The following is a 15,135-nucleotide window of genomic DNA, read 5'->3' on the forward strand; positions in this document are numbered from 1 at the left end:
CATCTTATAATGTGAGAAATATGGTATATTTTCTTGATTTGTTCTTCCCTTCATAAGATAAAACGCACATAGAGCTGGTGCTTATTGGCTCTTGGATAACACTGAAAGAGACTAGTGACCCTTTAGATGATTCCGGAGAAGTCCTAGCAGCAGCTGGGGATTGTGGGATTTGTAGTTTAGCAACAACTGAAATTTAGGAGTGCTCTGTCTAGTTCAAATTCAAGTGAGGACTGAAAAAGAGTTAAATAGACATTTCTAAATATGATAAACGAATTACGGAGGAGTGGTAAGATTGTGACTTTTTACAAAGATTGTTACCAATTTTTATTATTAAGGCTTAGGTTTTGCTATAAAAATAAAACTCAGTTCATCCTAAAACATTTATTCCAAGTGAAAGTAATTAATTCACTATCACATAAATTAATTTTAGTTGTGTAGTCGAACATGCTATAGCTTAGCAGATAACTCTGAATTCTTAAAAACTTTGAATGCAACAGAAAAAAAAACCTAATATGGGCTTTTGCTACGAGAGGATGTGGTAGCGCTACTCTGGCTAGAAGGACGAGAAGCAGGACCTGGAGGTTCAGGACTGGTGTCCAAAGTCAGAGATACAACTTTGGTATGTGGTTGACTGGAATGTGAGCTCTTAGAGGACCTAGAAAACAAGGAAACAATTACTCAAAAATCATGCAAGTGAAATACAAAATAAAACACCATGTTCTTATCACCATAAAGATTGCCTTGTCAAATAACATATTAATGGTAAGCTATTTTAAATTTATTCAATTGCCAATGAAACCTACTTTAGGCCCAAACTATCTCCATTTTTACAAAATGTAAGGGAATGTTTCTGAACTCTGACATTAAATTCTGTGGGGATAAAACCAGTCAATAAGTCTGGTAATTATTTCACTGTTTTCAACACATTTAGAGTTCAATGTGAATGCTAGTTCCTGGATTGTCTCTCTCTCCCCCCCCCCCCCCTATTTTTAAAGATGGGGTTATTTCCATTCCTTCACTTTTCTAAGATACACTTTATCTGTTCTTGGAGATTTAAACTCATTTGCAATAGATAGAGAGAAACATGATCAGGAAGTAGCTATTTCAAGTTTCAACCTTTCCCTCATACTCTTCACCAGTGGCCCCCAACATTTTTTGTACCACGACCTGGTACAAAATGTACAAAATGATCCACGGACTGGTACCGGCATCAGCACGCACGACCAAGGCAAGGCGAGCCGAGCGATCGGCCAGCCAGCTGTCCCCCGCTTCTCCCTGCCACCTTCAACTCCTCCTTTGTACCTTCTTGTGGTCGATGGGCTTTTCGGGCTCTTTCTTAATCTCCTTCTGAGTAACACGAGACTCCACCGCCATCGGGACGGCTCTTTGTTTGAAGCCGCCCCACCCTTCGACGAAACTAAAGCGCGAGGATTCCTTCAGCACCCAAATGCCGCTTTCCAACCGACGACTGACAAGCTCACCCGGAAGCACTTTCTCAAGTGGCGTCGAAACAAGATGGCGGCGCCCAAGCAAAATAGGCAGCCCGGTACAAAATGATCCACGGACCGGTACCGGTCCGGGGCCTGGTGGTTGGGGACCCCTGCTCTTCACAATTATCTGACCTATTTGACCTAGTGTGGTTTCAGAAGGTTTTCTAGAAGCCCTGGCATATATTTTGGCCAAGATCCTCATTGCTGCTAGAAATAGGGTTGCTGTAATAGTCGTTAAGTGTGAAAACTGGTAATCAATCACTTTTTTCAATGTCATTGTAACATCAGTCACTAACAAATGGCTGTAAGTCGAGGACTACCTGTATAGTGAAATGTTCAATTTTTCTTAAAGGAACCCTCCTGCCTCCTGAGCTCTTTTATTTCTACAATATCACTCAGTCTTATCAGACTTCTGAAATCTGAATACTTGTAATGTCGAATGTAAATCTTTCTCCCTTTCCTCCCTTATTAAGAAACTGTAACTTACAACTGCTATATTCTCATGATGGGAATCATCCCAGCAGGTGCCATTTATTTCATATAAATTATATTTGCTTTGCAGCATTTACTGGCCAATTTAGAATTTGCATTCCACAGTTAACTCTCGATTGATGGACTTGACCCTATATTTCATTGTGGAACAAACAAGTCATGGGCAACCTCTTTATAACCCCCTGTCTCTAAGCACATTCATGGCTACGTTATTGGACTCAATGGTATCACTCACCCGATGGAAGCTGAGCCATGAAGACTTCGAACACTGAAGTGAGAAGCAGAAACTGTAGGAAGTTGTAAGGAAGCCTACCAACAAATAAACAGGTTTGATGAAGTCTGCTATAAATCTATAGGAATAAAAACACTACCTTTATTTTATGGTGCTAATTAAAATGGCTGCATATCTTAGCAAAGTACTGAGTTATTCGAGCTTCTCTACTATTCTTATCTTCATTTCTACCAATTCTACTAAAGGTTGCTTCATCTTTGCTATGCTAAATTAAAATTAAAATGAATATGGTTTCATGTTGATCTGTTACCAATCAGAATTAGAGGCCTATCAGATATTGATGATAGGGCAAGCTTGCAATTATTGTAAAAGAGAATCTCTTTGCTTTGATAAATCAGCATTCCCCAATCTGATGCCCTATAAATATGTTGAGGTTACCTTCCTATCAAAGTGGTCCCTATTTTTCTACTTGCATTTTTACACGCTTTCGAACTACTAGGTTGGCAGAAGCTGGGACAAGTAACGGGAGCTCACTCTGTTACACGGTGCCAGAGATTCGAACCACCGACCTTTCTGATCGACAAGCTCAGTGTTGTAAACAGCTTAGAGAGGGATATAAAGCAATGTGAAGTGCTGTATAAGTCTAAGTGCTATTGCCATTGACTCAGCCTTCCATCCTTCCAAGATCGGTAAAATGAGGACCCAGATTGTTGGGGACAATATGCTGACTCTGTAAACTGCTTAGAGAGGGATGTAAAGCCCTGTGATGTGGCATATAAGTCTACTGTTAGAGACACTTATTAAAAATGATCCAGCGTGATATTTGCACACTGTTACTAAGGGAGCAGCATATGCATTTTTGCACGGAATTAAGATTGATTAAAACAACTAAAGTGATACCTGTCCAAAGTATTGTTGGAAGACTTTATGTAATTCTGGATGTGCTTCTGAAATATCAAGCAGCATTTTATCTACGTATTTGCTGAAGTCCTTCAGCGCACGAAGTTCAATGTCTTTTTCTTCTGGGATTTGTGACTGAGTGTCCCGTAGTGCTCGGATTTCTCGGGTTAATCGGGAAACCTTTTTAGACATGCAAAAAAAAAAAAAAAAGATTTAAAGCAGAATATTACCAGTTCACATTTATATTAAAATGTTTTATTTTAGCTACAACCAATCATGTTTACCCCAACTATGATTTTATTGAGTTCTAAATTAAACTGAATATATTATAGTAGTTTAAACTAACCTGTTTTGAGACTCTTTCTATTCTGGGCTTCTGATCATCTATTTCTCTGATTAATTTCAAAACATTTGCATGTTTATCTTTTTTTTTTTCCTGGAGAAGGAGCTCTTTTTTCACAAGAGTATCAAAATTATTTTGCATAGTCTAGAAAAACAAATGTATATATAACTCTCTTTAGAAATTTCTTTGAAACTATCCAATCAACAATCACTATAACATAAAATAAATATGAGTAAATATACACAATAGCTTGAATATGCATTATCACCTCTCTCTAAAAGATATAACCCAGAAACAAATAATAAAAACAACCTATTTTTATTATTTTTAGCTGAAACTAAAAAAATTGCTTTCTTCATATATCAACTTTGAAAAGTTCCTTTTCTTGGACTAGGTCAATAAAAGGGTCAGTTACCACAGTTTATTTAGTGACTGTTCGAAGTTATAGCAGCACTGAAAAAAGTGACTTATGACCATTTTCAGCCCACAAGGCCAGGAGGCTGTTTTATGGCAAGAGCCCCCCCAAAGCCCGGGGGGGGGGGGCGGGAGCTTTGTTGTCACCGTGAGCCCCCCTGACCCCAAGGGCCCCACCGCCAGGCCACGCCATCCTGCCCTCCAAGGGGGCCCCCGAGGCCCTTTTCGGGCCAAGACCCGCCTAGTTACAACCATGGCAGCATCCCCATAATCATATGATCAAAATTCAGGTGCTTGACAACTGACTCATATTTATGACGGTTGCAATGTTCTGGAGTCACGTGATCCCCTTTTGCGACCTTCTGACAAGTCAATAGGGAAGCCAGAATCACTTAACAACCATGTTATTAACAACTGCAATGATTCACTTAACAACTGTGGCAAGAAAGGTCATAAATTGGAGACAAAATTCGCTTAACAAATGTCTCACTTAGCAACAGAAATGTTGGGCCCCATTGTGGTAGTAAAATCAAGGACTGCTTATATCTATTTAGGAATAAAAATGTATAAAATATAAAATGCATATGAGTAACAGTATTTAGGCAGTTCTGGTGTGAGAGAAATATATCATCTTTACACATTTGAGACTGCAGTTTACTGTCATATTTCCATAACAACCCATTTCCATGGCATGAGCCAAGGTGGCGCAGTGGTTAGAGTGCAGTACTGCAGGCTACTTCTGCTGATTGCCAGCAGCCGGCAGAAGTAGCCTGCAGTACTACACTCTAACCACTGCGCCACCTTGGCAGTCAATGGGAATTTGGCAGTCTCAACAGGCTCAAGGTTGACTAAGCCTTCCAACCTTCCAAGGTCTGAAAATGAGGACCCAGATTTTTGCGGGGGCAAATATGCTGACTCTGTGAAACCGCTTAGAGAGGGCTGTAAACCACTGTAAAGTGGTATATAAGTCTAAGTGCTATTACTATTCCTGCAATTAGTACTACTAAATGTCCACCTAAAACTGCACATTGATTTTGGGCTTAATTGCACCAGGCATGATGCAGATCTAAAACCACCTGTAGGAATGTTGAAAAACAGTCCTTCTGTGACACAAGCCCATCACTGTCATGTTTGTATGGTATCATAATGTACAAAGGTGTGTAAGAATGTAGACAGATATGAATAGCGTGTTCTAAGGAAAAATAAATCTGGATTTGAAGAATCCAGTCACCTCTTTACCTGAATATCCTCTTGAAGCTCCTTGATCTGCCTTCGCTTATATCGATGTTTCTCATCAGTAGCTCTCTTTTCTTCTTCCAGTTTTGTTTTTTCTTTAAACTCTTCACCTATGAAGTATTACTGGATATTGTAGACACTATGTGGAGGCTACTTAGTCTATTTTCTAACATAATGAAATGGATACAGCTAGCCTGCAATAACATTTCCAATATGGGATACGTTATACAAACTTGGATGGGGCTTCCGGTTTGTCGGCTTCGCGAGCGGCAGGATTTGCGAAGCTGCGCGATCTCGCGCGCTAGCCGTTTTTGGGGCTCCGACCCAGCCGGGCACGGAGCTAGGCTGACTTGCAGGGGCAGCTGAAGTAGGGGATCCGGAGAAGGGTTTGGGGGTGCTGCAGACTCCTCCTGGCCGGCAGAACTCCTTTTCCCAGGACGGTGCAGCGGCGGTCTGTAATGGCCGCCACAAAGAAGCTGGCAGCCGGGTAAGAATGCGAGGAGGAAGTGGAGAAAGTGATTGAGAGGAGAAAGTTTTTCTTGGCTCCTAGGACTCTAAGACATATCTAATAAAATTCCTGAAAAGTATGACTTTCTGAATAATACCTGCCAGAAGAGGAAAAAGCGGCTGCTTGAAGGTGCTGAAAGGATAGCTTTCCCTCTTTTCCCACGGAATAAATAACTGGATATTAAGAAACCTATTTTTTTAGGTGGAAATTGGTTTTAAGCGATGAGTGGGAAGAGAGAGGATTAAAAAGAAAATATTTGTATGCTAAGATTTGCTGGAGCAGATGCCTTAAGGATTTGAAGACTAGAATATATTGTAATAAGATTTTAAACAGATTTGGACTTTCTTTCTCTTTGATTGATATTACCCCAGAAGGAGAAAGTGAGAACTCTGCCTTGGTTTGGACTGATTGATAACTTTGGGACTGTTTTATCTTTTTTATTTTCTTTTGAATATTCTGGTTGTTGTAAGAAGAAAGAAGGAGAAAAGAAAAGAAAAGATTTATAATGGCTCTTTCTGTTGAGGAACTAAGAAATGGTGTGGAAGAAGCTTTCCTTTTCTTAGAAATGGCGCTTATTAATTATCAACAAAAATTACAACAGATGAAGACAGCAGAGGAACAAGAAAGAAAGGAAGGAGCCATCTTTAATGAATCTCAGAATTTGATCCAGAAAAAGGAAGAGAGAAAGAAAAGAAAAGAAGAGAAAAGAAGAAAACTAAAGGATTTAAGGACTTAAGATCTAAAAACATTTAAGAAAGGGAAAATAAAGTGCAAAACCAATATGATGATTGTAAACAAAGGGGAAAAGAAATACGACAGAGAAGGGAAGCCGGTAAGGCAGAGGCTAGAAGAAGGGGGTAGAAAGGTTTGTTGGGAAAAGAAAGAAAGGGAAAAGGTGGAGAAAAGCTACAATGTTTTGAAATTAAATGGAAAAAGGAATTTTTATGGATAATGGATAAAGTATAATTTTTTTTAAAAAAAAAAAAGATTTTGCAAGGTACATAAGATGAGATGGTAGTATTGCAATGGTTTAAGAGTTGATAAGAGATTAAAATGTTAAAATGTTTAAAAATGATTGGTTTTAAAACTTAATAATAGGAGAGGTTTAGAATATTGTTTTAATTAAAGAGTTTAATAAAATTATGGTATTGATGTTATTATAAAATTTTTATTATAGTATTTCTTTTTAATATTTGGATTTATTCTCTAATTATGCACTTAATTGTGTTGGATGTATTAGTTAGATAGAATGTACCAAGCAAAATCTGATTGTGTATTAGATATTATTTTAAAGATTAATTTGATTAACTTAGGGGGAGATAGAAAGGCATCATACTCTGATTAATGATTTCAGGAGAAACTGATTTTCTTTTTTTTCATAAGGGATGAGACAAAGGGATGATAAAAAATGGACAAAAGATACAAATATAATGATTTAAACTAAGATGATTAATTAAGGTAGAATTAAGAAGTGTGAAATATGTGGAGAAGTTAATATAGAAGGCTTAGAATGGTAAATAAAATAAGTAATGATATGTAAGATGAGCATGAATATAATTGAAGTCCATGAAGAGAGAGACACCTGGGTCCAAGTTACTTTCCAAAAAGATATTTTTTTATGTTTTGTGTGTGTGTGTATATGTCTTTTTGGGGGAGAATTGGTAAAACTTGTAGAAATATAGAATGAGAATAATGGTAACTAAGTCAGAAAGAATCAGATGAAATAATAATAATGATATTGAATAAGAGTAAAGAGAAGTAAAGAGAAATTGAATAAGAGGTTTTGGTATATTATATGGAAATGGTTTAAAACAGAATCATAATTTATCTGACTTGTTAAATTTACAATGGAAAAAGGTTTAAACATGTAATGAATAATGATAATTTGTGTTTTAACATGTAATGAATAATGATAATTTGTGTTTTAAAAATTAATAAAACTTGTTTTTTTTAAAAAAAAAAACTTGGATGATATATATGCAATTAATTAAATGTCAGTGGGATTTTGAAGACATTTGAGCCACTACTTGATTATCATTTAGTTAGCTCAAGAGCGTTTAGATAAACTTCCATTTTTTCCTAAAAAAAATCATTTTCTTTTTTATGCTTACATTCTTTCAAGAAATCTTATATATTAATTATAACAATGCATAATCATAAATAATAGAGCCAGCAGAGGGAGCAAAAGCTAAAAGAAAATAGCTTTCCAGAACTACGTTATTCTGAAGTTCTACTGTAGTATTGGTGCGCTATGAATAGGGAAGACTTTGTGTTTTAATTGAACACTTTTTGTCTCATTCTAAGTGCAGAATTCACTGTCCTTTGCTGTAAATAAATTTTTATTTTATTTTTTTGGTAATACTTCATAATATGAAAAAAATGCTTATCAAATCAAAAGAAAAAGCTATTTGGCCAAAAGCCATTTGTAATTTCAGTTCCCAGCTATCATGTTTTTACAAGGCTCTTTCTTAATAGGAATTTGATGGGCCATATATTAAGTTAAATACTTCTGAAAACTTTGCAATCAGCAACTCCTTTCCCTGCAGTTGTGATTTACCCAGCATGTTCCTTTCTGGCTGTTTTCAAGTGATTGCACTGTGTAGACTTTAAAGGGGAATATTTGTAGCTCAGGGTTGCAATGCGGGGTCCTTGGCGCTTTCTGGGTTTGCTTGTTTTCTTCCAGATGTTTTATTACCCAATTGGGTAACATCATCAGTGCTAGTTATATTATATCCGTATATTTTATAAATAACAACTAACATTTTAGCTAGACTAAGACAGGGGAACTAGTATAGATGACCAAATACGAGTGAGATTATTCTCTTGGCAACTGTATATTGTAGATGTCAAAGGTATGGGTCATCTATGCCTAATGCTGCCAAGTCAACAAAACAACTTATGCTATATTATATATAAAAAATGTTGCGACTCTGGAAAAATGCAGATGAGAGCGACAAAGATGATTTGGGGGGGGGAGGGGCTGAAGACTAAAACATATGAATAACATTTGCAGGAATTAAGTGTGTCTAGTTTAAAGAAAAGAAAGAACAGGGGTGATATGATAGCAGTGTTCCAATATTGGAGGGGCTGCCACAAAGAAGAGGGGGACAACCTATTTTTCAAAGCAATGGATGGAAGCTAGTCAAAGAGAGAAGCAACATAGAACTAAGGAGAAATTCCCTGACAGTAAGAACGATCAACCAGTGGATCAACTTGCCTTCAGAAATTGTGAGTGCTCCAACACTGGAGGATTTTAAGGAAGGACTGGACAGCCATTTGTCTAAAATGATATAGGGTCTCCTGCTTGAGCAGGGCGTTGGATTAGAGACCTCCAAGGTCCCTTCCAACTCTGTTATTCTGTTATATGTGATGAGGATTCCATCCAAATACAGGTTGCAGTTAGGAGGGAAGGGGGTGGGGAAGGAAGGCAAATAGTGTTACTCAGTCCTGAAAATTATAAATTCAATTGAACTGGAAAGGGAAGCACAATTTCTATACCAAAAACATCATTTGTAGTTACAAGTATTTTACACATATGTATGTACAGTATGTATCTTCATCCAATTTATAGCCTGCCTTATTTCATCTACTCCAGACATATCCACATAACAGCTCTAGGAGATAAGTTATACTTTTAATAATGATTTGCCAAAGTTATCCAGCAAGTCAGGATTCCCAGAATGCCCATGGCTATCTTCACCACCACAATACTATCACAATACTGTCCTATCTGGATTTTTTTCTCATCCCCGAGGGTTTAGTAGAAAGGGTTTAGGGTTTAGTTCTATTTAGGGTTTAGTTCTATTTACAAACACATGTACCATACTCAGTACAGCTCCTTCTCATCCTTCTTTGCTCTTACAGCTTGCACAGAAAGCCATAAAATGTACTTACTTTTCTCTACAACTTGCTTGAATGAGTTCCTGTATTGGCTGTTACAGTTATTAAGTACATGCAGAGTATTTTCTAGGGCTATACATTCTTTCTCAGCTTTTTGGATCTTTGCATCCAAGGTATCTCCTTCACGCTGAAGGTCTTCCTTCTCCTGTGCAGCCTTGAAATAACGTAAACATTCACATTAAAAAGAAAAGCTGAAGTTATTCTGTGAGTAAATGCTTAAGTTCTAAGTTTGTGCTTCGTGACTTCAGTGACAGCATCTAATCTCCTTATCTTCTTTGGCATCTTTTTCAAGTGCCTTCATTTTTCCAAGTGTCAGAGACTTTTACAATGACCCTGGCCTTCATATTATGTATCCAACATATTTAAGTTTTAGTTAATCTTTCCACTGTATATAGTGTCTTGCTTTCATTTAACACTAAATTATCTGTTCTTCGTGCAGTTCAAAGTATTCTCAAATATTTGCTCTAGCAGCAGAATTCAAGGATTTAATTTCTCTTTAATAGCATTATTTCACTTTGCTCACCCTTCTTGATGGTCAGTCATATTTTACAATCATATTTTTATAACTGGGATAAACCATGGAGTTCCTCCTACTTATTTTTGTTGTCAGAAAGATAATTCTTCACTTTAATTTTATCCCAACGTGTCAATCTTTCTCTTAAGTAGCATCTCTTTATTTCATGTTTATAGTCCACATCCCAATAATTTCCAAACTATTTCTAAAAATGTTATAATTTCTAAAAAAAAAAACAGGGTTTTCAAGCTATCATATCAAATCAAAGTAAGAAGTTTACCTTTATAACATAATAAGCCTGAGTTTTCTCTTCTTCTCCTTCTGGAGGCATCATGACAATGGTAACAATTTCATATCTGCTTTTCAGTTTCTCAATTTTACTCAGTCGCTCATGAAATTCTGAACTAATCAAAGGAGAAATTGAAAAATAAGGCAACTCAGATGTTTGACAGGAAAAAAAAGTGTTTTACTTTTATTTAGGAATTTACAAACTGCATCAACTGAGGCTACACAGTTCTCATGGCTCTTAAACATGAGATGATTTTCCTTAAACTAGGTCTGTCTTTCTCCTTTTGTTTTTGTAAAAGAGAGAACATGGTTAGCTGTGAAGCATGTAACTAAAATCTTTTCAATCAAATCTTTTAAAACCTTTGTATTGATCCCTCTTTTTATTTGATCTTCTGGGTTCTTAAACTCTGGCTAAAACATGGAAGCCTGTAAAACAAATTTAGAGAAGGGCAACTGGAAACACATAATAGTCTTTAATCATGAATGTTATTAGAGGAAATCATCAAAATATTATTTGATAGTTCAACAAGACCACCATGTAACATGGAGGGACAAGACACAATATATACTGCCTTTTCACAAGTGAGTCCCAAACTTTATAAAAAGCAACTCCGAGGAAGTTTTTGCTTCCAATAAGACAGTTGATTAACCCAAAAGAGAGTGAGTGATGCAGCAATAATTAAGGTGCGCTCCCAATTCTACTTTTTCAAGGAAGGCAAAACGGTATTACACTGCAGATCCCTGCATCACAGGGAGTAACTATCTAGTGAATCTTACCCAAATATTTAAAGGTTGGCATTTCAGTCCTACAGCTGCAAAAACTGCCCCCTGCTGATTATATCTTAATATTGCCACTGCTAGAAGAGAGTGAGCAACAGCAGGAAACAACCTCAAATCAAATTATATGCAAGTGCCAATTAGAAATGTAATTATCAACGGAAAAACACAGAGTCTGCCTCTTTGGCGAAAGTGTAGGCTCCAGTCATACTAAATCACTCTAATTTCCTATTGCGTGGGTTGTAGATGGAGGAGGAGGGTGGGCAAAAGGCTGCCAGATCAGCTGGCTGAGTTGTTCATTTCCCAGTTGGGTTTAACCACCCGCTGCACACAGAGTCTTGTTTCTTGTTATTTAAAGTTGGAGAAAACAGGACTTTCTAGACCCTAACTTGTGACTGGTAATTTACTGCCAAGTGTTTTAGATTATTTTCTGTTAGACATTTAAGACAATTCTGCAGGAGAGAATTTTGAGAGTTAAGCATCTGCTTCTGCCCTACAGGTAGTCTTCGACTTACAAGTTCATTTAGTGACCATTCGAAGTTTCAACGGCACTGAAAAAAGTGACTTATGACCTTTTCCCACACCTATGACCATTGCAGCATTCCCATGGTCACCATGATTTACATTCGGATGCCAGACCACTGGACCATATTTATGACGGGTTGCAGGGTCCCAGGGTCATGTGATTCCCCCCCTTCTGTGGCCTTCTGACAAGGAAAATCAATGGGCAAGCCAGATTCATTTCACAAACAGGCCACTACTAACTTAATAACTTCAGTGATTTCCTTACCAGCCACGGCAAGGAAAATCGTAACATGGGGCAAAAGTCACTTTAGAAATTTCTCACTAGGCAGCATAAACTTGGGGCTCAATTGTGCTCAATCAAGTCAAGGGCTACCCGTACTTCTGCATTTTAATGTCAGATAAAGGAAATCTGAGGGACCGCAAGAATGTTTTATAAAAAGATGAATAAATGCAATTTCAAAGTTTGCAGATGAAGAGCAAGCAAATCCTAAGTTAAATCCACTCTCAGCAGACCTTTAACTAAAATAGTAGCTGAGTTGAACGTTGAGTGTTAGATTTAGCTTTGTCTTTTACCCAACTTCTATGCTTTGGACTTAGCATGTTATGTTAATCAGACTTCTATGACCTGTTTACTAAATCACAGCAAGAAACTAGGGCTAAGGTGATACGACACCCCAGAGATATTAAATGAGTGGTTTTGCAGCTTCTTCAAGGAAAACGTGGAATAATGCAGTAAGAAAATAAAGCGTACTATCGGTTGTTCTGAAACTGTGAATACTTGTGTTCACTAAACTATCGATGGGGTGGAAAACAGGCTGAGTATTCTCTAACCACTAAGAGATGGACAAGTTGTTCTTCCATGCAGTTTAAGAGGCTGTTGAAATGTTAGTTATTAGGAGATGCTCAAAGGCGGAATACATGACCTGGGCAATTCTTACAGAGTCTCTGAATACTACATACTCTCTTGAAAGCAGACACTGGTTCTCAGCTTCGTGGAGTGATTTACCTCAGAGTCTGACGCTCTTGCTCAATGAGTCGTGTCTGAGTCTCAATCATTTCCTTATGAACTTTGATATCGGCCATTCTCTCCTCCATTGCTGTTTTTAACTGCTGTTTCCGTTTCTCGAGGGAGAGCACTTTCTCTGCCTTATTGTACAGCAAATCTCTTACCCGTTTCAGTTCCAGCTTTAAGAGGTTGTCTTCAATCATCAGATCCTTCCATTGAGAGAACAGAAAGAACATAGGCATCATGAGTCAGGTGCAAGTCACAGCCTTCGGGTGATGACATCACAACACACATGTTGTCATTTGCTCAACCTGACTCCCCTCAGGTGCCCAGGCTTAGAAAAACATTTTTGTTTTGAAAGCATTGAAGAAGATAAGTGTGACGCAGAAATATACCAATTAGTCTGACAGAACAAGCCAAAACACCAGGGGTGGGATTCTACCAGTTTGCTAGAACCGGTTGTTAACATTCTAAACAGTCGGAGAACCGGTTGTTAGAAGAAATTACTGGCCTAATCCTGCAAGGAAGGCAGGAAGGAAACATTCTGGTGTTGCTTACAGAAACTGCCTCTCTGTTAACCCTTATTACATTCTTGGCAGGACTAGACTTCCTGTCTCTGGAACTTCTCTGGAGTTTTTTCCCCTCTTTTGCTGGTACTTTGCTTGTGTGGAGTGACCATTCAACGTTACAATGGCACTGAAAAAAGTGACTTATCATTTTTCACACTTACGACTGTTGCAGCATTCCCAGTCATGAGAGGCCAGGCGAGGAGATGCATGCCTCGATGTGAGTGATATTGAGTTGGCTATGCCCACCAACTAAGCCATGCCCACAGAACCAGTTGTTAAAAAATTTGAATCCCACCCCTGCAAAACACTCATTTCAGACAGCGAAGTTGTTACGTATTAAGCACTTTTTTTAAAACACTTAAACATAGCATTTGAAAAACAATAATCGCACCTGCTTTTCTGCTCTGGCTTTTTTAAATAACTTGTCCGATTTATCTGTGAAAAGGTTTATCTCATCCAGTCTAGTATTCAAACCAACCATTTCTTCTCCAGTTTTATCTATGGCCAATTTGCTAAAATGGATTTCACTCTGGAAAGAAACAAATACAAAAACTCCTTTTAGTTTAAATCAGGGATGCATTAAACAAAAGTCATTCATGTTAGGAGGCATACTTTCCAATATCTCATCTTACTACCGTGTTTCTCCAACAATACGGCCTCCACCAATAGGAAGACCCAGCATGTTTTCTAGGCATAAAATCAAATTAAGCCCCTCCCCCAAATTTAGGCCTAGTTTAAAACATGCAAAATAGGGGAAGGGTGGGGGGACTTGCCATTTGGAGTGCCGTTGGAGCTACCACCGCCATTTGGAGTGCCCTTGGAGCTGCTGCCGCCGTTTGGAGCTGCCTCTGCCGCTTGGAGCCGCCGCCATTTGGAGCTGCCTCTGCCATTTGGAGCCGCCGCCGCCGCTTGGAGCTGCCGCCGCTGTTTGGAGTACCATTGGAGCTGCCTCTGCCGTTTGGAGCTGCCTCTGCCGTTTGGAGCTGCCGCTTCCGCTTGGAGCACTACCGCTGTTTGGAGCACCACCGCCACTCCAAACACGGCGGCAGCTCCAAACACGGAAGCAGCAGCTCCAAACGTGACGGCGGCAGCTCCAAACGGCGGCGGTGGCTCCGCTTCCGTGTTTGGAGCTGCCTCTGCCGTTGGAGCCGCCGGCGCCGTTTGGAGTGCCGCCGTCACGCTTGGAGCTGCTGCTTCCGTGTTGGAGCTGCTGCCGCCGTGTTTGGAGTGGCGGTGGTGCTCCAAACAGCGATAGTGCTCCAAACGCGGAAGCGGCAGCTTCAAACGGCGGCGGTGGCTCCAAACGGCAGAGGCAGCTCCAAACGGCAGAGGCAGCTCCAAACGGCAGAGGCAGCTCCAATGGTACTCCAAACAGCGGCGGCAGCTCCAAATGGCGGCGGTGGCTCCGCTTCGTGTTTGGAGCTGCCTCTGCCGCTTGGAGCCGCCGCCGCCGCTGGAGTGCCGCCGTCACGCTTGGAGCTGCGCTTCCGTGTTTGGAGTGGCGGTGGTGCTTCAAACAGCGGTAGTGCTCCAAACGCGGAAGCGGCAGCTTCAAACGGCGGCGGCGGCTCCAAACGGCAGAGGCAGCTCCAAACGGCAGAGGCAGCTCCAAACGGCGGCAGCAGCTCCAGCGGCACTCCAAACGGCAGTGGAATGGGCAGAAGGGAAAGCAACAGAGGCAGGTGCCAAAGGTCTTGGGTCTGCAGCAAAGGTGTTTGGTGGGAGTAGGGAGCTCTCTGCGCTTCGCCATGATCGCCCCTTAGGAGTAGCTGGTGGCGAGGCTGCCCGCGGGGGCTCTAGATGAGGATGAAAGGGGAAAATTAAGTTACCCCGAAAAGACGGCCTAGCCGTTTTTTGGGCTCAAAAAATAAGGCCCGGCCTTATTATGTGAGAAACACGGTATTTTTTGTTAGGTTACACAAGACAACGCATGTGTTATCA

At 39.6% G+C, this 15,135-nt stretch overlaps 1 protein-coding gene across 1 annotated transcript in view; it reads right to left on the reverse strand.

Annotated features, from left to right (window-relative positions):
• Positions 1-366: 366 nt before the first annotated feature.
• Positions 367-15,135, reverse strand: part of CCDC39 (coiled-coil domain 39 molecular ruler complex subunit) — a 34,583-nt gene continuing 19,814 nt past the window's right edge. The window contains exons 12-20 of the mRNA XM_026668415.2: positions 13,586-13,723; positions 12,626-12,834; positions 10,310-10,433; positions 9,510-9,669; positions 5,111-5,217; positions 3,461-3,601; positions 3,115-3,294; positions 2,218-2,291; positions 367-655 (exon numbers count right to left, since the gene is read on the reverse strand). Of these exons, the coding sequence (XP_026524200.1) occupies positions 508-655; positions 2,218-2,291; positions 3,115-3,294; positions 3,461-3,601; positions 5,111-5,217; positions 9,510-9,669; positions 10,310-10,433; positions 12,626-12,834; positions 13,586-13,723 (1,281 nt within the window). The 3' untranslated portion in view covers positions 367-507. The remainder of the gene's footprint in view (positions 656-2,217; positions 2,292-3,114; positions 3,295-3,460; positions 3,602-5,110; positions 5,218-9,509; positions 9,670-10,309; positions 10,434-12,625; positions 12,835-13,585; positions 13,724-15,135) is intronic.

The sequence above is a fragment of the Notechis scutatus genome, chromosome 4 (assembly GCF_049901735.1).
Source record: "Notechis scutatus isolate UNSWTSFEM ecotype Mainland chromosome 4, rNotScu1.2, whole genome shotgun sequence".
Classification (NCBI taxonomy): Eukaryota; Metazoa; Chordata; class Lepidosauria; order Squamata; family Elapidae; genus Notechis; species Notechis scutatus.